Source organism: Salvelinus alpinus, chromosome 19, assembly GCF_045679555.1.
Source record: "Salvelinus alpinus chromosome 19, SLU_Salpinus.1, whole genome shotgun sequence".
NCBI classification, from domain to species: Eukaryota; Metazoa; Chordata; class Actinopteri; order Salmoniformes; family Salmonidae; genus Salvelinus; species Salvelinus alpinus.
Window position 1 is genome coordinate 36018949 of NC_092104.1, and position 21313 is coordinate 36040261.

The window sequence follows — 21313 nt, forward strand, 5'->3', positions numbered from 1 at the left end:
ACTCTCTCCACTGGCTCCCAGTTGAAGCTCGCATCCGCTACAAGACCATGGTGCTTGCCTACGGAGCTGTGAGGGGAACGGCACCTCCGTACCTTCAGGCTCTGATCAGGCCCTACACCCAAACAAGGGCACTGCGTTCATCCACCTCTGGCCTGCTCGCCTCCCTACCTCTGAGGAAGTACAGTTCCCGCTCAGCCCAGTCAAAACTGTTCGCTGCTCTGGCACCCCAATGGTGGAACAAACTCCCTCACGACGCCAGGTCAGCGGAGTCAATCACCACCTTCCGGAGACACCTGAAACCCCACCTCTTTAAGGAATACCTAGGATAGGATAAAGTAATCCTTCTAACCCCCCCCCCCCCCCCCCCCCCCCCTTAAAAGAGTTAGATGCACTATTGTAAAGTGGTTGTTCCACTGGATATCATAAGGTGAATGCACCAATTTGTAAGTCGCTCTGGATAAGAGCGTCTGCTAAATGACTTAAATGTAAATGTATATGTAAAGACCAGATTAAATCAAGAATAGTCTGATGGGTGACAATATCACGTGAAATATATATTTTCACTTGTGAATGATGCCCTGCATAAGGAACAACGCCTTTTTTGGTGCAACTTTTTCAAATTATAGTAGCACACCTCATGTACTGTAGCCTAGCCCATAGGCCTATATGTTTTAATAAGGTTTGTATCACAACTAAAGTGGCCAAATAACTTCTTAAAATGAAGGACATTAATCTGCTTTACAAGGGGTGTAGAGCCTAACTGGCATACTTAAGAAGCAGGTGAGTTTCAAGTTTGGGGAAGATCATTTTTACCATAAAAATGCACCTTTATAATAAAAGCAGTACATGCATAATTGCATTGGCGGTCACTTTTGATAAATGCTATTTTCCGCTAATGGAATATCTGCGCTTATAGCCTACTGCCATGTGCGCATTGCTGCGCTTATAATGTGAAAAAGCCTAAGAATTTATCAACATTTTAAGCTAAATGTTCTGATCTGTTGCAACAGCCACATCGCGTAAAAAAGTTTTTTTAATGCTAGTGGTTGTATTCATTTGGGATCTATCGCATCCCACAACTGTCCCAGACTGTGTTTGGAATATTTATTTCTCGCACAGAATAGGTTGACTTTTGTACTATGTTAATTTCTCATCGATTCACAGCCTACTTCGCCAAACGGGTGATGATTTAGCACTGTCGTTGCACCAAACCTAACCATAAACATCAATGCCTTTCTTTAAAATCAATACACAAGTATATATTTTTTAAACCTGCATATTTAGTTAATATTGCCTGCTAACATGAATTTCTTATAATTAGGGAAATTGTGTCACTTCTCTTGCGTTCCGTGCAAGCAGTCAGGGTATATGCAGCAGTTTGGGCTGCCCGGCTCGTTGCGAACTGTGTGAAGTCCATTTATTCCTAACAAAGACCGTAATTAATTTGCCAGAATTGTACATAATTATGACATAACATTGAAGGTTGTACAATGTAACAGCAATATTTAGACTTAGGGATGCTACCCGTTAGATAAAATACGGAATGGTTCCGTATTTCACTGAAAGAATAAACGTTTTGTTTTCGAAATGATAGTTTCCGGATTCGACCATATCAATGACCAAAGGCTCGTATTTCTGTGTGTTATGTTATAATTAAGTCTGACTGAGCGATGGTAGGCAGCAGCAGGCTCGTAAGCATTCATTCAAACAGCACTTTCGTGCGTTTGCCAGCAGCTCTTCGCAATGCTTCAAGCATTGAGCTGTTTATGACTTCAAGCCTATCAACTCCCGAGATTAGGCTGGTGTAACCGATGTGAAATGGCTAGCTAGTTAGCGTTTCAATCGGTGACGTCACTCGCTCTGAGACTTGGAGTAGTTGTTCCCCTTGCTCTGCAAGGGCCGCGGCTTTTGTGGAGCGATGGGTAATGATGCTTCGAGGGTGGCTGTTGACGATGTGTTCCTGGTTCGAGCCCAGGTAGGGGCGAGGAGAGGGACGGATGCTATACTGCTACACAAGCAATACCTGCCTATAAGAACATCCAATAGTCAAAGGTATATGAAATACAAATGGTATAGAGAGAAATAGTCCTATAATTCCTATAATAACTACAACCTAAAACTTCTTAGCTAGGAATATTGAAGACTCATGTTAAAAGGAACCACCAGCTTTCATATGTTCTCATGTTCTGAGCAAGGAACTTAAAACGTAGCTTTCTTACATGGCACATATTGCACTTTTACTTTCTTCTCCAACACTGTTTTTGCATTATTTAAACCAAATTGAACATGTTTCATTATTTATTTGAGGCTAAATTGATTTTATTGATGTATTATATTAAGGTAAAAGAAAAGTGTTCATTCAGTATTGTTGTAATTGTCATTATTACAAAACATTTTTTAAAAACATTTTTTTAATATATTTTTTAATTGGCCAATATTCGGTATCGGCGTTGAAAAATCACAATCGGTCGACCTCTACTATGGAGGATAGTAGATTGACATAAGGTTGGTGCTTTTGCTGTTCGTTAGGCCTCTTGTTGGCATAGAAAAGTGAATGTGGGCAGTTCTTCCAATATCTTCAATATGCACCTCGGAATTGGATAAGGACGCGACAGATGCGTCCCCAATATGTCCGTCTTCATTTATAACCCGTGAGAAAGACCCAATCACGTGATGGAGCGCACAGCACTCAGGGAGAAGGGCACAACGGCCACAAGGCATGGATTTTTTTAGGATGCATTACGGCCACACAAATGGCATGCCGCTGTGAAATTATAGGCATTATCAAGTGCTTGTCAAATTGTGAATGAGAGACTATTGGAGTGTGTACAGTCTGCGCAAAAAAACAAAGCAGAGCTCATGCCTTTCAAGCAACTTTTTTCAAATCATCATTTAGAGTCGCATCACAGCCTTACAATGTATTACACATCTAAACATATGGCCCAACGTTTCTAGAACAACTAAAGTTACATGAATAACTCTAAGCAAATAGGAGTACCTATTTCTTTGTTAACCGCTCGACACAATAACCGCATGTGCGCACTCCCTCAAAATATCATTTTTTATTTCATTCAGTTTTGTTCAATTGTGTTCTTCATAATATAAAATAATGCCACGGAATTCTAAGCAAATCTTGTCTGCTAAATGAACTAGTGTAGCCCACATCCATTTGGCATAGCATGATCAGGACCTAACATAAGGACAACTCTATGCTATTCTGTTCTTCTGTAATAGACTACATTTTCTTCATATCATGCTTCTTTAGACATGTCTAAAGTAAATAATTGATTTATTGTGAAGGTGTAGGCTATATTACATGGATTCATCAGTGGTTTGTAGGCCTTGTGTGGAAGCCAGGAGATGCTAAATGTGTTTGTTAATTTGCGGCCAATTACCGTGAGACCGACAGTTATTTGCTTGACAATTACCGGCTGATGAAACTTCGTGACCGACACAGCCCTGGTTGTGGGGGGGTGAACCCCAGTTATACGCTCACCTTAGCATTCTGCACATTGCCCAGTACTATCTCAGCGTTGAGCATATCTGGCAGCTTGGACACCATCTGGCTCTCGATGGGCAGCTGCTGGTTGAGCAGAGACAGGTAGTACTGCAGCTCTCCGTGGGATGTGATCAGGATGCCCTCTCCCTTGGTGTCGTACTGAGGACGCCCAGCTCGACCAAGCATCTGAACACAGAGAGGTGTCATTCAAACTCACAAACACGGCCAGAGTTTGAGGATTATTTAGCTAACAAATTACACTGTGCTACAATGAAGTCTAGCCCTGTGTATGTATCTCAGTCATCTAATCCAGCCAATGCAGACAAACCTGTAGAATGTCCAGGGCTCCCAGCTCTGTCCATCGGCCTTTCTCTGGGCTGTACACCTGGGTGCCTTTGATGATGACAGTATGAGCAGGCAGATTCACACCCCAGGCCAATGTGGCTGTGGACACCAGCACCTGAAACAGACAGACAAAGCCTTTTCAGTGGGACAGGTCTAGTGACATTGTAACAATAACTCTGACTGTATAGGAGCAAGGGAAAGAGGTTAGTAGAGATTTAGAAGAGACTAACCTGGATGTGGCGATCAGCAAAGAGATCTTCCACCAAGGTACGGTCCACTCTGGTCATACCAGCATGATGGATGGCAAAACCATAAGGCAGCAAGTCCTTAAGCTCAAGGTTCTGGTGGATGAAAAAAATGTATGTACTGTTTAGAGAATTTTTATTTTACTTTTATAATCAGATTGTAAGATTTGGTTTTCAATGAAGTGCATAGATTGACAGCTAAAATCAGTCTCCAGGTCAGATGAGCTCACCTTGCACTGCTCTGCCTCAGTCCTGAGGACCTCGGTGGAGGCTGAGCCCTCCCTCAGGAACAGCCCCAGAGTGTCCTTCTCCAGACACATGTCCCTGATGGCCCGGGCCGTCTTCCCAGTCTCCTTCCTGGAGTGGACAAACACCAGCACCTGACAAACACAAGTTAGCACAGGGATACTAGATTGTGGAACTCTCTGTTGCTCTTCCTCTGATAAACAGACATTGGGATTTTCTAGAGCTCATGTTTTGTTTTGGTCGCAATGTGGAGTCAGATGATGGTTACAGAGCACGACTCAATTGGCCCAGCATTGTCCGGGTTAGGGAAGGGTTTGGCCAAAGGGGGCTTTACTTGGCTCATCGTGCTCTAGCGACTCCTTGTGGTGGGCCGTGCGCCTGCAGGCTGACCCTGGTTGTCAGTTGAACAATGTTTCCTCCAACACGGCTGGCTTCTGGATTAAGCGGGCGGGTGTTAAGAACAAGGATGCAAACTGGTGAGGGCCCAAAAAGGTGACACTTCTTTTGCACTGAAACATGTAAAAGAAATCCATCCTGGTGAAATGCAGGTTAACGAATTAAACAAAGAATATGATCTAAATGATCCGTCTCCGTGTGTAAAATAAAAAGTGGTTAATGTGAAACTAACTCACAGCTAAACAAATGTAAAGAAAGCAGTCCAATGTTATTTGTTGCCTAGACTTCACTGCAAATGACACTCAAGCCTTGAGAAAAAAACAATACATTAATATTGCAGTTAGTCATGACAGCCTTTATAATAGAACGTTTGTGACCACACACTTCTAAATATTACACTTGGGAAAAAAACATCTTAAGTAGAAATAGAATGAAACAAACAGGCATTCTATTTTTGCTCTAAGGCTAGATATGTGCAAAAATAAAGTTCACTGAGTAAAAAATGTAATAATCCCCCCTCACTCATACACGTGTTAGTCAAGTTCAACCCAACAAAAGCAATATCTTTGGCCTACACTGCATTTTACACTTTGCCTGTGTACATCTGTTCTACAATGTGCCAGCACAGCATGATACCCTTTGTTGGCATAATTGATCTCTTTCAGGCAGAGTACACCTGGCATAACCCTTTTTATCCACTGTATTGAAAAAGTGAGAAAGTGTGTGGTGTTCCTTTCACCTAGTGGCATCCAGTTTAAGCCAGGCCCAGCTCCAGCTACACTTGTTTAACAAGCAACATCTCATTTTTCATCTAATTCTCTCATTCTGAAAATGAACCACATACTGTAAAGGGAAAACATTAATTCACAGATTGTAGTTAGTTAGCTAGTTAACATGTCACAGATTGCCAGGGTCCAGTAAGCAACTAACACATAACTTGAGGAACGGCAAGGAGTCGTATAACATTACTAGTTAATATTATAGTGAATTGGTTAGGTTACTAACGTTAGCTCATCTGATGTAGTGTTAGTTAGCTAACGTTAGCTGTCTAACTTTATTAGTCTGATAATTTTCACACCATGAACTCAATTATTTGATCAGTAAAGTTGGCTAATGTTGCTCAACATTTCTCTGGCTAGCAAACGGATAATTTGATCCAGCTAGCAAGATACTTAACAATGCTAACAATACTTGTTCCACCACACTTTCTCCCTCACCTCAAACGTTCCAAATGGCAGTTGTTTTTCAGTTACAGCTCATGAAGTACGCTTCATCCCCTTCTCACCCCCGTCTCCATGGTCAGGCTTCTCACCTACCTTAGTTATCGTTCAGGGGACGCGCTGCTGTAAGTTAACTGGTAAACTGCCTTTCAACTCTCCTGCTGTCTTTCCAGAGCGTGCGCTGATGCTGTAACTAGCCAATCTCTTCAGTCGCGTGCTGCATTCTGTTATGTGAACGACTGGCTGAGCCTTGGATACAGCCAGTATTGCTCCAAACGCGCATCACTAGTTCACATACAGCCAGTGGTCATCCAAAGCCCGCCCCCAAAAAAACTTTTCTCATCGGATCTACACGAATCACATAGGTCACCTATTTTGGATTCAAAACAGCAAATTTCGCAGAAAGGTGACTAGTTTGTATCCCTGTAAGAAGTGTGGTTTGGCGGGTCATGTTGTTTTGGAGGACACATGACTCGACCTTCGCCTCCCGAGCCAGTTGGGGAGTTGCAGCGATAAGACAAGATCGAAATTGGGGAGAAAAGGGGGTATAAAAAACACAAAGAATTTAATAAAATAAAAGAACACGAGACTGAGCTGTCCTCACCTGGTTCTTCCCAGCATGCTCCATGATCTTCTCATAGACAATCTCATTCATGATCTGGAAGCGCTTGATGGCCTTCTTCTCAGTGATGCCCACATACGTCTGCTCCAGAGGCACTGGGCGGAAACTACCGGACAGAAAAGACTGTTAGCCTTATGCTGACAATGCAACCACTCACACGATAAAACCTGTTAAACTGAAGTGGGATTATGAGTGTGGGAGAGATTGTCCCTCCTTCCTGAGCCCTGGCTGACCTGTTGTCGAAGTAGAAGAGTCCCTTAGCGGGGTCCACACGCAGGCAGGTGGCCACGTCCTCGTAGTTTGGCAGGGTGGCACTGAGACCCAGCAGACGCACGTCCTCCTGGGTCAGCTCCACGTTGCGGATGGTCCTGGCCACCAGAGACTCTAGGACTGGCCCGCGGTCGTCATGCAGCAGATGGATCTCATCCTGACCATAAGAAACACTCCGTTACATACAGTACTTACACCCAATGAGTTTAGAACTAGTTTGAAAAATAATGTAAAAGAATGTAAATGCTTGGGAAAAGTAATAATGGGATGTTTGACTAAACACTCGAAGGATCATGCATGAGGTCCACAAGAGGGCCGTTTGAGAGTGTCTGTACTTACAATGATGATGAGGCGCACTAGCTGGGTGTAGGTGCGCTCGCCTCCTTTGCGCGTGATGATGTCCCATTTCTCTGGGGTGCAGACGATGACCTGGGTGGCATTGATCTCCTCTTTACACAGCTGGTGGTCTCCAGTCAGCTCAGACACTGTGATGCCGTAACTAGCCAGACGCTGGGATGGAGGGAGACAAGCAAAACTGATCAAACAGGACATTATGCCTTATGATTAATTATACAAACACAGCTTCCTTGGCAATTCATATCCTTGACAGCATTGAACACTGAGTTCTGACCCCATTGAAAGGACAACAAGTCTCACCTTACTAAAGTTCCCCACCATCTCCTGTACCAGCGAGCGCATCGGAGCAACGTAGATGATCTTGAAGTCGTCCAAGTTGATGGTTCCGTCCAGGTTGATGTGCTTGCCGATCTCCCTCAGCATTGCCATCAGGGCAACGTTGGTCTTGCCTGCCCCCTGGAGGCACCCAGGGGAAAAGACAGAGGGAGACCATACATAGTGATAAGTTAGAAAACATAACAGAGAGTTTGAAGGCACTTTCGAAACATATGCAACATGACAGCGTGCTGAGCAGAGAGCAGTGTGTTGTGGGGAGAAGTATTATAATTGACCGTGGTTTATTTACTAACCGTAGGAGCGCACACAAGCAGGTTCTCGTCGGTCTCCATAGCAGTCTTGAACAGCTTGCTCTGGATGCGGTTCAGGGTTTTGAATCCTTCGAAACCTGCCTGGGCATACTTGGGAAGCTTCTCAATGGCCAACAGCACCTAATAACACAGTTAATAAATTAAGAGGCTTGGCAGAAAGTTCTTGAAAACAAGAACATTCACTTGCTAGAAGCCTCAGTACTGACTACAGCAAAAAATAAAACATTCACAGGCGCGCACACAAACACACACCTCATCGTCAGCGAAGGGCTTGGGCTTGAGGGCAGGAACGTGCACCTCCTCGTAGCCTTTGCGCTGCTTGCGGAAGGACCCGTCTGGTAGCTGGCACCTCTTGTTGGCCATGAAGTGGCTTCCCTGGGTGAAGGCCAGGTCCTCCAGGTCCAGCAGTTGTTTAGGGGCCATGGACTGAGAGGGGGGGTAAATGATTCCAAGTTAGTATTTAGCATCAATGTATTCATATTAAATACGTGTGGAATTGCAACATGTGTGTCATGTTTGCAATGTATGTGCAAATCGTCTGTGTGCTACACAGTGGGTAGACGGGCTATATTAGTGTGTGCATTAATCATGGTTCTCCTCCTCACCTCTCCGTGGTCGATGTCCATAGACTCCAAGTCATTGTCCACACGAGACTTCCTCACTCTCTCCCTGCGAGATCGCTCCTCCTAAAGACATGGAACACCAGCCATTGTTTGAGACAAAGGGAACTAACATGAAATGTTAAGGCGATCATTTGTTTATTTATTTCAGTCTGTTCCAATATGTTTATATTACACAGTATAGAAACAATGATTTATCCAGTGATTAATGCAACAATGAAGATGGCATCTTACCCTAATAATATCCTCCTTCTCAGTCTCCTGCAGCTGGTAAAGAACCTTGGACAAGTCTGGATCTGCCTCCATCTTTCCTATAATCTTCTCCTTCTCTGCTTCGCTCTGAGCACTTGCCAACATGGTACAGTACTGGACTGTGAAGGAGGAGATAAATTGATTATGAGTGACCTTTCAAATTTGGCAACGCAGGCTGTGATGTTCGCCATTGTGGAAATGACAGGTACTCACTCATCCGCCGATGCTGCCGAAGGATTTTGATGAAGTCGAAAGTGTTGAATCCCAACAGTAAGACCAGCTGGTTCTCACATTCTCTGTCATCACTGGCCGTCTGTGGAATACAGAAACACAGAGTCAGTCAGAGACCAAGGCATCCGCACAGACACACTGAAACAAATAAAACACACACCTTGAGGATCTCCAGAACCTCATCTGCTTTCTTCTGAGAGATGATGGCATCGTCATAGAAACGGCTGAGCTGACGCTGGAGCCAGAAGGCATCAATGTCACGAGGGTGCAGCTCCTTCTTCTTGGCTGTCATCACATCACCTGTCACACCAAGCTACAGGGGAACATGGAGACGCATTTCATTAGTGCAATGGTTAAAAAATACATTGTAGTTTAGTATGAACACTGATGTGTGTGTTGTCATGTAAACGAGGGGTCTTACGTTGGCTGTCAGGGTGCAGCCCAAGTCTGCTTCCTCTCCTTCACTCTCTTCATCTGAGCCATCATCTCGCACCTCCCCAAACTGGTCCTCATCACCCTCCTCCTCATCAGATTCAAACTGGACATTCACCCCATATGTTTCGTCAATGTTGTCATCTGTGTGTTGAAACATTGATTCATTTGAAGTGAGTACATAATACTAGCCTGAAATAAAGGCATGTTCCAGTTGAGTGAACATAATGTTAACATTCCTTCATCATTGTGTTCATTTCCTTACCCATGTTCTGCAGCTCCTTGTCACCCCCGTAGTCACTGATCTTCTTGCCCAGGTTGACCAGCACGTGGTAGCGTGTGTCATCTGCAGGCCCTAGTAGCTGCTCCACTTCACGCCGTCTCTCCTTGTCCCTCATCTTGTCATTCTTCAGCACAGCCAGCACCTCGTCAGCTGCTCCACACAGGATGTCTCTTGGCTGCGGAGACACAGACACACATCACAGGCATATTCAAGTCATCAATTGATTTGAATAGAACGTTGTTAATTCCACCAGTATATATTGTCTGCATAGTGTTCTTCAATCTTTTCAAATCAGTGACTCTTGAGACAGACACATAATTGCACAAGTGCCTTATTGGTTGTTTCTCTGACCTGATCTCCCAGGGCAGCTTGGATGAAGCTGAGAAGGACCTCGTAGGTCTCCCTAGTCTCCTTGGTCTTAGGCTTGTACACAATGCCCACCATCTCATCAATGCCTTCTGACAGGAGGGTGAAGCCCTTCATCTTGTTCATGTCGTGCCCGTCCTCATCTCTCTTCCTCCTCCTGCACAGATTAAAAGACAATGGTGGAAGGAAGAATCATATGTGGGTTAGTTAGTCAAGAAGTGATTCAGACATGCACCAGGAAATAGACAATTTAGAGGCACTTGTAGTTACTTTGCCCGTTTCTCTCCTTGCATTGAAGGTTTGGTCCTCTGGGACTTGTCACCCATCTTGGTTCCCACCAACTTTCCCACCAGGGACAGCACCTCTCCCGTGGGCTCATCGCGCCTTGTGCGGTCAATGAGCGAACGGTCCGCTTGTAAGACCAAGTTGGAGTTCTATTATTGGACAAGAGACAAAAGGAGTAACTGTAATGCAATGTAAACTTCCCTACACCAAGTTATTCTTATGTTGGCTGGTTATACAGTTACTGAGGCACAAAAACAACATTTTGAGGAATTCGTGTTTCCCAACATTGGACAATCAACTGTCTAGCTAGCAGACTAACGTTGGTTCGCTAACTTGTCTCGCTAGCTAGCAACTGGGCGTGCAAGCACGGCTGGTTAGTAACCCGTAACTTTAGTCAGTTTTGGTTGTTAAAGTTAAGAGGCTGTGTCCAGCTACTCTAACTAAAGTTATATACTGCGAACTAGCTACATAGGCGCAACAAAACAATAGCCTGAGTGAACATATTTCCAAATAGTTAACGTTAGCTAACTTAGTTCAATTTCATACTCACCGCTTTGTATTCATACTGCAAGCTACGCGCAGTAACATCTGCCATTTTTGAATGAACGTAATAGCACTTTTGTTGTTCAACACTGGAAAAACGATGGCTAGTTTGCGGAGCAGCCCGCTAAGGTTGGCTAGCTCCACAGCCAAAGTTGGTGTGCTTTAGATCAATAAATACAGATAAGCAGAAATGCTCTGTATCTATAGATATATGTATATATACACTTAGCGATACGCGATGTACTTTTTGTAAATAAAAGCGTTGGCCATACGTCCCGACAAACACGATGTAACAACAAGAGTCATTACTTCCGCTTCCGTCCGTGTTATAGGTCAAATTCGACGCTACATTTTCTTCTACAATGCCCTCTATCGACTCGTTGAAGCATCACCGCTCCACCCAACTTTATTATTGCAACGATTTGGTTTTCTAGAATCTGAACTCTGTTAAGTGGGTTTAGCCTCCCCATATGTTAGTGCTGCGTCTGCTAAGAAATGATTTATTTTATTGCACATGCGGTATTGCACTCGCCACACGAACTCACTCAACACAGTGTTCCTGGTCCATACCCCAGACTGTTCATTCTCAACCAGCACTGACTGTATTATTAGCCAGACTGGGCTTTGGTGGCAATTATATAATTGCAAGAGATCATATAGGTTTGTGAATACTGCCCAGCAAAGGCATAGCTAATAATTGGGCTGCTGAGCCATTCTTTAAAAAATTGGTAATGAAATTGCCTGCAGTTGCTCAATTCGCTTTGTGATTGTACATACTGCAATATAATAATATAGTTGTAGTGTATAGTCTAATCTCTATTGCACAGCCTATTTCATAGTCAACAAAATGATGTATTGCATTTTAAATCTATATGTAGGCTAGTGTGTGTATCATCTCCTGGATCTTTTCCATCACTAAATACTTACATACCTGTGCGGCAGATCACCTCAGTCCCACTCACGGTCAAATTATCTGAACACACACACACTAGCCTACATATAGATTTAAAATACTGTCCAGTGGTATCCACTATTTCATTATGATCCTCTAGATGTTTATCACCCAAGTGCCGCACATAGCATAAATGTTTGTAATCTGGCAACCTTGATTAAGTGAATGAAAGACTAGAATAATCTACATTTTATGAGGATTACAATGTCTCTGTATTGTATGTGCCTACGCAAATCATGACAGAGGTTATTGATCTATTATTTCTTCAAACTAAATATAAATTGACTATTTAAAATGAATTGTCTACGTTTTTACTGCATTGTATTTTCTTGCTGGTAAGTGTCCTGACATTAGAACCCCAACAACAAATGGGTTAGTAATGTCATTTTATTTTGAATCAAATGTTTTATTAGAAACACCATTGGAGGGACACCTCCTAGTTCTTCTGTAAACTAGACATTTTACAATTTTTCAAACAATTCATTACATGATAGATAGATGATCAACATTACATAGTAATCAACTTCAATGATGCTGAATACATGTGTATAAAGAAACAAAGAAACAGAGTCAGGACTTGATATGTACAGATAACATAAACATGCTGAAACACACATTTTTCAACACAGTTTTAAACTATGGTCAGTGAGAAAACAACAGTATCCCCGGCTGCAGTGTAGTAGACCCTCGTCAGGGGTGAAGGCAATGTCATCCCAGGTCCATTTGAACCTCACAGGATAACATAGGTGAAGAGAGCCATGATGGCAGCACTGATGAGCCCAGAGATGGGGACGGTTACAAACCAGGCGATGAAGATGTTCCTGAAGAGACGCCAGTCAACAGCCTTCCTGGAGCGCAGCCATCCAACAGCAACCACAGAGCCCACCTGAGTGAGCATAATAGAAACAACTTTACTCAACACTATGCACAGGTTCACACTGGTTTCTACCGGCTCACACTGGTCAATGAATGAATGAATGAATAAATGAATGAATTATTACTTATTAACATGTCATGCGACTCCTCCGTTATGTTGTTATAAAACACACATTTTCCAAAATATTTTCTAACATTGATTTAGCACTATAGACAGTTTCTTGTTGTTAGGCTAAGAAATTGGACAGACTCATCTATACATTTAAAGTTGAATTACCTTGCAGTGAGTTGTGCTAACAGGGAGACCAATATTGGAGGCCACTACCACTGTGAGCGCTGAGGACAGTTCAATGCTAAATCCACTGGAGGAAGCAAATAAGATTCACAAGAGATTATACAGTATACTGTGTAATACGATACAAGAGTACAATGAATGATATTCATACTGAATAAACATTGGGAGTTTGAACAATGTGATATGTTGTTGTATTGGCCCACAGACTTACGGAAAACACAGATATTCAGTTTGAGTGCATGGCATACCTGGAGGGGGTGATTGGGGTGAGGTCCTTGCCCATGGTCTGGATCACTCTGCGTCCCCACACCCAGAGCCCAGCAGTGATGCCCACTCCTCCATACAACAGCAGCCAGATAGGTGTGGGGGCATTGGACACCACAGAGCCACTCTCAAACACCAGCCACAGGGCCACCAGAGGACCAATCGCATTACTGAGAGAGAATAACAGCCTATAATCAGCCTATGATAATTCACAGACAGTAATTATTTCTCTATATTCTCTATCCTAGCATACCTGACATCATTTCCTCCATGGGCGAAAGAGCCGAAACAAGCAGTGAGGATCTGGAGGAACCGGAAGAGATGTGTGACCTCTGGCCGGTCCACCTCCAGCTCATCCTCCTCTTGGAGTATGTCCTGGCCAGCCTCCAGTGTCAGCCCCACAGCCCCTGCCTCCACTGTGCCACCATCTGCTACTGCCGAGCAGTAGCTGTTGTAGCTGTCCAGCCGCGATCTCCTCCGCTGATCTGCTAGCTCTCCCTCCTTGTATCTGGGGTCCCCATGGATGCCATAGATGGCCAGGGTGTAGGAGGTGTAGCTGTTGTTCCGCCGTATGGGCCGTCCATCGTCGTCACCAATGCAGTCACCCACCTTAGCTAGGTGAAGCTTGTGCAGCAGGTCTTTGTAGAGCCCTGAATCCTTGTGTACAGTGTGAGCCTGACCACTGTGTGGGTCTGTGATGGTCATGGGGCCCATGCCATTAATACCTAAGAGGGATAACAAGCAACAATACATTCAGTTCAAACAATACAGATGAGTGTACAAATACTATAATACTTACTTTAGTAATGTAATAATATTATAATACTTTATCTATATAAAATGTATACATTTACAAATAATGTATTGTGCCCTAATTAAAATGGTCACTAGCCACTTGCAACAAAGTAAGGGGATCTCACCGCTGCTAGCGCCTAAGTCTTTGGTGTCCATGTTGCTGTCCAGATCAGCCTCCTCCGAACCTCCAATCTTAAAGGCCGCCCTTTTCTCATAGGCTGGTGGTGTCTGGGGAACAGAGTCACAAGGTTGAATTGTGGAGGGATGCTCCTGTAGGGCAGGTTTGGAAGGGGTCTTCTCCATCAGTGGAGTCATACAGGGGCTGGAGGCAACTTTACCTGGTTGACAAACAGGCAGAAAGGGAGCAATCAGGATTATCTTCATATCAGTCAATTCCCTTTAAATCAACACAAGTTTGAAGTCCAGTATTTATTTTTTGCAAATTAAAGAAAAAGTATAGCAATGCCACTTACGCCTGATCTTCTTTTTGAGCCGTGGACAGACGAAGAACCACACGACCAGGCCTGTGACGAGGGCGCAGCCTAGCGATATGAGCAGTGTTACCCACCATGGCATTTTGTTGAACCCCAGCACTATGTACACGACAAGGGAACAAAGAACAGAATGCTCAGAGGACGCTTTCACTAAAACATGTACCCTCCACATAATCCAAGGTCATCATACACAGCACCTGCCATGGGAATGTCAACATTTCCCACTGTATTTTATCACAATCATAGCAACAAAATTCTGCACAAAACATCGAACATATCTCAGTTTACATTCGTAGTTGGGTTAGATGCCTTTTCTAAAATTAGAAATTGTACATAACTCAGTAATTTGAATAAAATAGAAAGTGACCTTTTCATTTAAGTTATGCCAGTGTCCAGTACACTATTGAGTGTACTATTGCTTGTGCCTTCAAAGTCCTTTTTGATAATCACTAGGATGGTACAAACCAAATGACCCCTCTTGCTGTCCTTTCTTGGTAGTTTCTATGCCCCTGCTTACTTCATGATCACATGAGATGGGAGACACGTGGTAGAATTTCTTGAGAAATGTTTAACTTTCAGCTAAGCTGTTTGTGTACGTCCTCAGAGATTAGCAGTATCAGACAGAGGACATGCTCTGCACAACAGATAATGGGAGTCAGACAGGCGCTGTGGCGTAGTGATTATGTGATTTAGGGTCACTTTAAAATAGGCCAGTGCATTACTATGTACCAATCACTAGTAATTGTTTTTACTTTTTTGTTTCCTACTTATTAACATATGTTTATACTATATAGTTAGTAACACCATTTTCATCAAATACTTACCTGTTTAATCCGGTAGAGAATGAAATGTAACAGACTAATGTATGGCTAACTAGTAAATGTAATTAAGAGATGCTCTTTCAAAGTGTCTCATAGTGGTATATGAAGCAAAAGAAGATGTCTAGCTCTGCCTATTTTAATGAAGACTTGACAGAAGTAAAAGAGAGGGAGCCAAACACCAGAGACGAACAATAAAAATATACAGGATGGCAAATGCTGTAATGTAGTGACATTGAATCTCCTACTGCCATAGATACAGCAAGAGGCTCCCAAGAGAACACTTCTTATCTTCTCAATCAGGGTTCTCCCAACCCTGTTCCTGGAGAGCTACCCTTCTGTAGGTTTTCGCTCCAACCCCAGTTGTAACTAACCTGATTCAGCTTATCAACCAGCTAATTATAAGGTGCGCTAGATTAAGGTAGGAGTGAAAACCTACAGGACGGTAGCTCTCCAGGAACAGGGTAGGAGAGCCCTGCTCTCAATGATACTACATCCAATTGTGTGGTTCTGATTACGTGTGTCTGTTGGAATGAGTGAGATTATCAGCATCAGTGGTGATACTGTGATACTGTGAGTGTCTGAGAAACAGAAAAAGTGGGCAAGTGTATGTGAAAAGAGTATGTGGGCAAGCATTAAAATGAGTGTGGTAAAAATGATTATCCTGCTAAATGAGCAATACCATACAAAATAGCCTATATATTGCTGTCTATGTGTGCTGAATGTGTGCTGTGTGCAGGGGTTATGGTGTGTATTAATCCTTGACATACACCGGCCTGCAGCCTTCAGTGAAGGGCCCAGGCCAGTTGACTTCTTGAAAAGTTCAGCCCTGCAAGTGAAACACAAAGGAGTGGCAATGTCCCATTTAATATCCATATTTCTCTCAGTGGCTCATTCAACTTGAAAATAAAATTGTTTCCAAAACACAGTATAAGAAATGTCATTGCAGAGGTTCTGACAGCGGCATGCTTGCTTTTCTAAGATTCAGGTAGTTAAATATGCTGAATGACAAAACATAGGAGTGAAATATTTACAGATGTCATCAAAGCAGACTTCTTGGTGCCTCCAGTGACACTTTAATAAGGCATCAAGCGTGCTCCAGGGGTGTCAATGGTCCCTGCATTAGTGCTGTGAGAGAGCGTTTTGAGAGGATGAAGTAGGTGGTGTGTATGTGTGCATTGTGACAGAGTGTGTATTGTACTCACAGGGGGCTCCAGTGAACATGATGGAGAACAGGTTGATGGCCATGGTGATAGCATAGAAGACAGGGAGAGCTCTCAGGCCGTTGGGAACAGGGTCCTCCTGGGGAAGACAGGATGGGTAAGGTCTGACTCGGAGTACATAGCTAAGGATCTCTTCTTAAATATCACTGTTATTTCATATATTCCTCAGATACTCCCCATGTTGTGTTGAAACAGTCATTTCATACTACTACATTCACTCCCCAAGGGAAAGTTGAAGCACTATAAACAATAGTGAATTACAGGTTTATCCATCTTACCTTATTCAGGATGAATTTACGAACAAAATAGAAGAGAACTGCTGACATGATGCCTGACAGCAGAGGTGAGAGGAACCAAGATGCCACTACAGAGAGAAAATAGGGGTATTTTAAAAGAGAATCCTTTCAATGCATATTTCAATGAGTCTCTGACCAACACTATTCGTCAACACTTTCCTTAACACAGACATATACAATGCATTATGATACAGATATAACACATTGTAAGACTTGTCATAAGCAATGCATACATGTCACCCTTTTAATAGTCTTGTCATCTCACAATTATAATTTCTGAGCAAGTCCCTATTGCAGAATATCTCCACAGTCATTTAAATACCAATGCGTAGTAGCTCCATCCATTTGACCCCGTGATGACCTTTGGCTACCATGGAGAAACCAAGTGTCGCACCCACAATACAGTGGGTTCCAGATATAGGGAGCTTCAAAAATGAAGCGGTCAGTTGCCACACAGCAGAACCTGTAGAACACAAGGATGAACAAAATCCTAATTGGTTGCCCTTTTCAAAAGGATATCAACAAATTCCATTGAGACCTTTCGAATCAATATACCATGCAAGGAGTTTCGGAACTCCTAACAGTGACCATCATATAAGCACTCACCAAACATGGCACTGATGGAGCCTGCCATCAGCACGTGTTCGGAGCCATTGTACATGTTCACATCGATGATGCCCTTGCGGATGGTCTCGCTGACTTTGGCCCCCAGCAGCATGGAGCCCACTGTCTCAAAGATAGTGGCCAGGATGCAGGCCTGCCGTAAGGTGACCACGCCAGAGCCCACCGCCGTGCCAAATGAGTTGGCCACATCATTGGCCCCCACAGAGAAGGCCAGGATGAAGGCAATGACAAAGCCCAGGATCAGTAGCCACAGGTAGCCTGACATATCGCTTGAATAGGCCGCGGTAGCTAAAGTGGTGGCTGCTGCGAGAGATGCTCTAGTGGTAGACTCCATTGCAAAAAAACGTGTGTGTTTGAATCTCAAAACTAAATTCTAAATATTAGGATAGTTTCAAAATTACTTAACAATGCTTTCCGAGATTATATGATTAATAAATAATGAGGTATATTGCTTCTTTGGAATTCAATAAATAAATGTTTCAGGTATCCTGCCTCAAATCAAAGAATATAGCTATTTTCTTACTCCTTTCCGAGCTCTGTTCAATAAGCGGCTAATGGGAAGGGTAAAACAATATTTGTTATCTAAGTATACAAAGCTGGTTTGAGAGTTTTCTTAGACACTGCGATGATATGCAAAGGACATCCATTGTGTGGTAGCCTCAGCAGGTGGTTGATGATATACAATGTTCTGCAAAAAAACAACCAAAAAGATTAATCCACCACACTGAATCAGAAGATATAAAGCATTGTTTAATTTCAGCATTGAACACTAATTACATACTTGAAGTGACATAAACATATTAGACCAGGAGTTAACAGACAGGACCAAAACAGTCACTATGGATCAGCAGTGTTACAGCATGTCTGCTGACAGATCAAAGTCAATATGGATACAACTTGGGTGGGGTCAAATTAATGACCATTGTATGTGTGAAAAAAAAGCAGACAGAACTACTGTTTTGTAATTTTTGACATTTGATAGTAATCCATTCTCTCCACCATGCTCACTGGTGCAGTCTCTGTCTAGCTGACCTATTGACTTTAACATTAGTGAACTGTCTGGGCTTCTTTTACAGTGGCCTTTCATTTGTGAACTAAGAGCACATCCAAGAATTGGTGGGTTAACCATGGTGTGAATCATTACCCTAAGGAGTCTATGTTTTGTACTGTAATTTGAGAGATGGTACTTTAGAAATCATGTATGATGGCTCAAATTGAATTTAAATCGCTGAAATAATACAGTATAAAAGTAGTCTTTCTGGAGGCCTTCACAAGTTGTCAGTGAACATACAGTAACATACTTATATAATAAATGAGCACAAAAGTAGATTTCAAGCACTTCAAGAGCAGTGTTATTTGATTTAGTGAGGCCTTATCCATGAATGCTACATAAAGTTATTATAGACTAACACAGTAAAAGTGGTCTTATGCAATAGGCCGACTAGGCAACCAGAAAATTCTGTATCTTGCATAACCTGCAATGAATAACTGCCTGGTTAGGCTGCTTCACGTGTGCTTTATACTAAAACCAGTTATGAAATTAAAACAAGTGGAACATAAAACCATCTTAGAGTAGTAGCCTTTTAATTGTCCAATTCTGAAAACCATAAGAGGAACAAGTTGCTTGAAACTCACCAATAATGTGTTAAAAAAGTGTCTCTCCGAAGGCTGGCACTCCACTGTTCCTGTTGCAATAAGTAGGTGACATTGAAAAGACTGCGCGTAGCCTGTGTGTCTAGGAAGCAAGCATCCGCAGTATCCTGTCACTTGTCCACTTGTAGGCTAAACAGTCATCGGAGGAGAGGTCTATATCAAGTGGCGCTGCCAGTGTTGTTATATGTTAAATTGCTTGTTGGCTTATATTTGTTCGGCAATGGGTGGAGAGTAGCCTAACGGCTCATGCGCACGCACGTTCAGTTCTAATCATAAGACCGTAGCCGCCAGAGGCAAAGCTTAATAGCCTGTTTACAGGAAACATCAATTGCAGCTCCTTTAGCAAAAGGCACACCTTTTTCAGATAACTAGACCATTTTCTTCAAGGCGTTGTGTATCATCTAAATTAGGCCTATTACTTAATTGTTTGATAATCAAATCAGAGTTTCAAAGCATGTTCTACATCGTTTTTAGTGATGCTGCTCTCATGAGCACTACAACTCATGGGATGCAGAAAGTAAATATCATGGCCCATCTTCCAGTGTATGCGCATGTGTTTATGATTAGTGCTGCAAAATCAACCAATTTCGATGCATGTTGCTTTCTACAACAACAAAAAAACACTTTTATTTTACAGGCTAGGCTATACTCCTGGAGTTAACTAATCAAAATGAACGTGTCTATAGTGGTGTAAAGTACTTCAGTAAAAATAATTTAAAATACTACTTAAGTCGTTTTTATGGGTATCTGTACTTTACTTTACTATTTATATTTTTGACAACTTCTACTTTTACTTCACTACATTCCTAAAGAAAATAATGCACTTTTTAATCCATAAATTTTCCCTGACACCCAAAAGTACTCGTTACATTTTGACTGCTTAGCAGGACAGGAAAATGGTCCAATTCACACAGTTATCAAGAGAACATTCCTGGTCAACCCTACTGCCTCTGATCTGGAGGACTCAGTAAACACACAGGCTTGTTTGTAAATTATGTCTGAGTGTTGGAGTGTGCCCTGGCTATCCATAAATAAATAAAAAACAAGAAAATAGTGCCCTCTGGTTTGATAACTATAAGGATAAAATATTGTTTTTTATTTATTTGAGCAATTATCTTTACTTTTGATAGTTAAGTATATTTTAAACCAAATACTTTTAGACTTTTACTCAAGTAGTATTTTACTGGGTGACTTTCACTTTTACTTGAGTCATTTTCTATTAAGAGATCTTTACTTTAGTATGTGAATTGAAGTATGGATGTAGTTTTTTTCTAACAAAGATAAGAGGTTGAATATGTGTCCAAAACAATTAAAATATGTCCTAAATCTCCTAGATATAGGACAGACACTTCCAAGCCTTATTCCTTATTTATAATTTGAATGTCTTTTTTGCCATTTATGAATGTGTTATTCAATGTGTTTCTATGGGCTATAGTATGGCTTAGACTTTTAGAGGTTAAAGAAGGATTTTAAGCCTTGAGACATGGATTGTGTATGTGCCATTCAGATGGTTAAATGGGCAAGGTAAAATATTTAAGTGCCTTTGAATGGGATATGGTAGAAGGTGCCAGGAGCACCGGTTTGTGTCAAGAAATACAATGTTGCTGGGTTTTCCTTGCTCAACATTTCCCCATGTGTATCAAGAATGGTCCACGACGCAAAGGACATCCAGCCAACTTGACACAACTGTACGAAGCATTGGCCAGCATCCCTGTGGAACGCTTTCGACACCTTGTAGAGTCCATGCCCCAATGTATTGAGTCTTTTCTGAGGGCAATATTAGGAAGGTGTTCCTAATGTTTGGTATACTCAGTGTATTGTCTCTGCACATCAGCACTATGCGGTCACTTTAAAAGTCTAGGGGTCAGGTCAACCTCCAATTAACTATTAATCACCTTTTCTGTGAAATTCACATAGGAAGTCTGCAGGCCCATGTTAGTCAGCAGAATTTGCCCAGGTTTGAATTGCAACATTGCCCTCAAAACTGCTGATGGCTTCCCTTTAAACATCACTAATTATTTGGAACTCTGTGGTGTTAAAGTTGTGGTAGTTGAAGTGCATGTGATCTAAACCTTTTAGTCAGCATTTATGTGATCCGTTTGCCCCTCGGATGGAACTTTTTGACCCATCAAAAGCATTTGGAGGTGGGCCAGGAAGACAGAGC

The 21313-nt window shown here is 42.4% G+C and overlaps 2 protein-coding genes across 2 annotated transcripts in view; both read right to left on the reverse strand.

The window, feature by feature from the left end:
- LOC139545463 (U5 small nuclear ribonucleoprotein 200 kDa helicase-like) overlaps window positions 1-11238 on the reverse strand; it is a 31103-nt gene extending 19865 nt beyond the window's left edge. Inside the window, exons 1-19 of the mRNA XM_071353255.1 lie at window positions 10867-11238; window positions 10302-10465; window positions 10017-10188; window positions 9648-9840; window positions 9372-9526; window positions 9111-9263; window positions 8933-9032; window positions 8702-8838; window positions 8453-8533; window positions 8100-8273; window positions 7830-7967; window positions 7501-7656; window positions 7183-7353; window positions 6807-7000; window positions 6556-6679; window positions 4320-4469; window positions 4075-4185; window positions 3828-3959; window positions 3497-3685 (exon numbers count right to left, since the gene is read on the reverse strand). Of these exons, the coding sequence (XP_071209356.1) occupies window positions 3497-3685; window positions 3828-3959; window positions 4075-4185; window positions 4320-4469; window positions 6556-6679; window positions 6807-7000; window positions 7183-7353; window positions 7501-7656; window positions 7830-7967; window positions 8100-8273; window positions 8453-8533; window positions 8702-8838; window positions 8933-9032; window positions 9111-9263; window positions 9372-9526; window positions 9648-9840; window positions 10017-10188; window positions 10302-10465; window positions 10867-10911 (2739 nt within the window). The 5' untranslated portion in view covers window positions 10912-11238. The remainder of the gene's footprint in view (window positions 1-3496; window positions 3686-3827; window positions 3960-4074; window positions 4186-4319; window positions 4470-6555; window positions 6680-6806; window positions 7001-7182; window positions 7354-7500; window positions 7657-7829; window positions 7968-8099; window positions 8274-8452; window positions 8534-8701; window positions 8839-8932; window positions 9033-9110; window positions 9264-9371; window positions 9527-9647; window positions 9841-10016; window positions 10189-10301; window positions 10466-10866) is intronic.
- Window positions 11239-12180: 942 nt separating this feature from the next.
- Window positions 12181-19349, reverse strand: LOC139545468 (sodium-dependent phosphate transporter 1-A-like). The gene is made up of 11 exons (XM_071353258.1): window positions 19132-19349; window positions 17479-18184; window positions 17195-17335; window positions 16855-16940; window positions 16559-16655; window positions 14515-14634; window positions 14167-14379; window positions 13500-13971; window positions 13231-13416; window positions 12965-13049; window positions 12181-12697 (listed from the first exon to the last, which is right to left on the reverse strand). The coding sequence occupies exons 2-11, from the start codon at window positions 17828-17830 to the stop codon at window positions 12542-12544; spliced, it is 1908 nt and encodes a 635-aa protein (XP_071209359.1). The 5' UTR covers window positions 17831-18184; window positions 19132-19349; the 3' UTR covers window positions 12181-12541.
- Between the last annotated feature and the right edge of the window lie 1964 nt (window positions 19350-21313).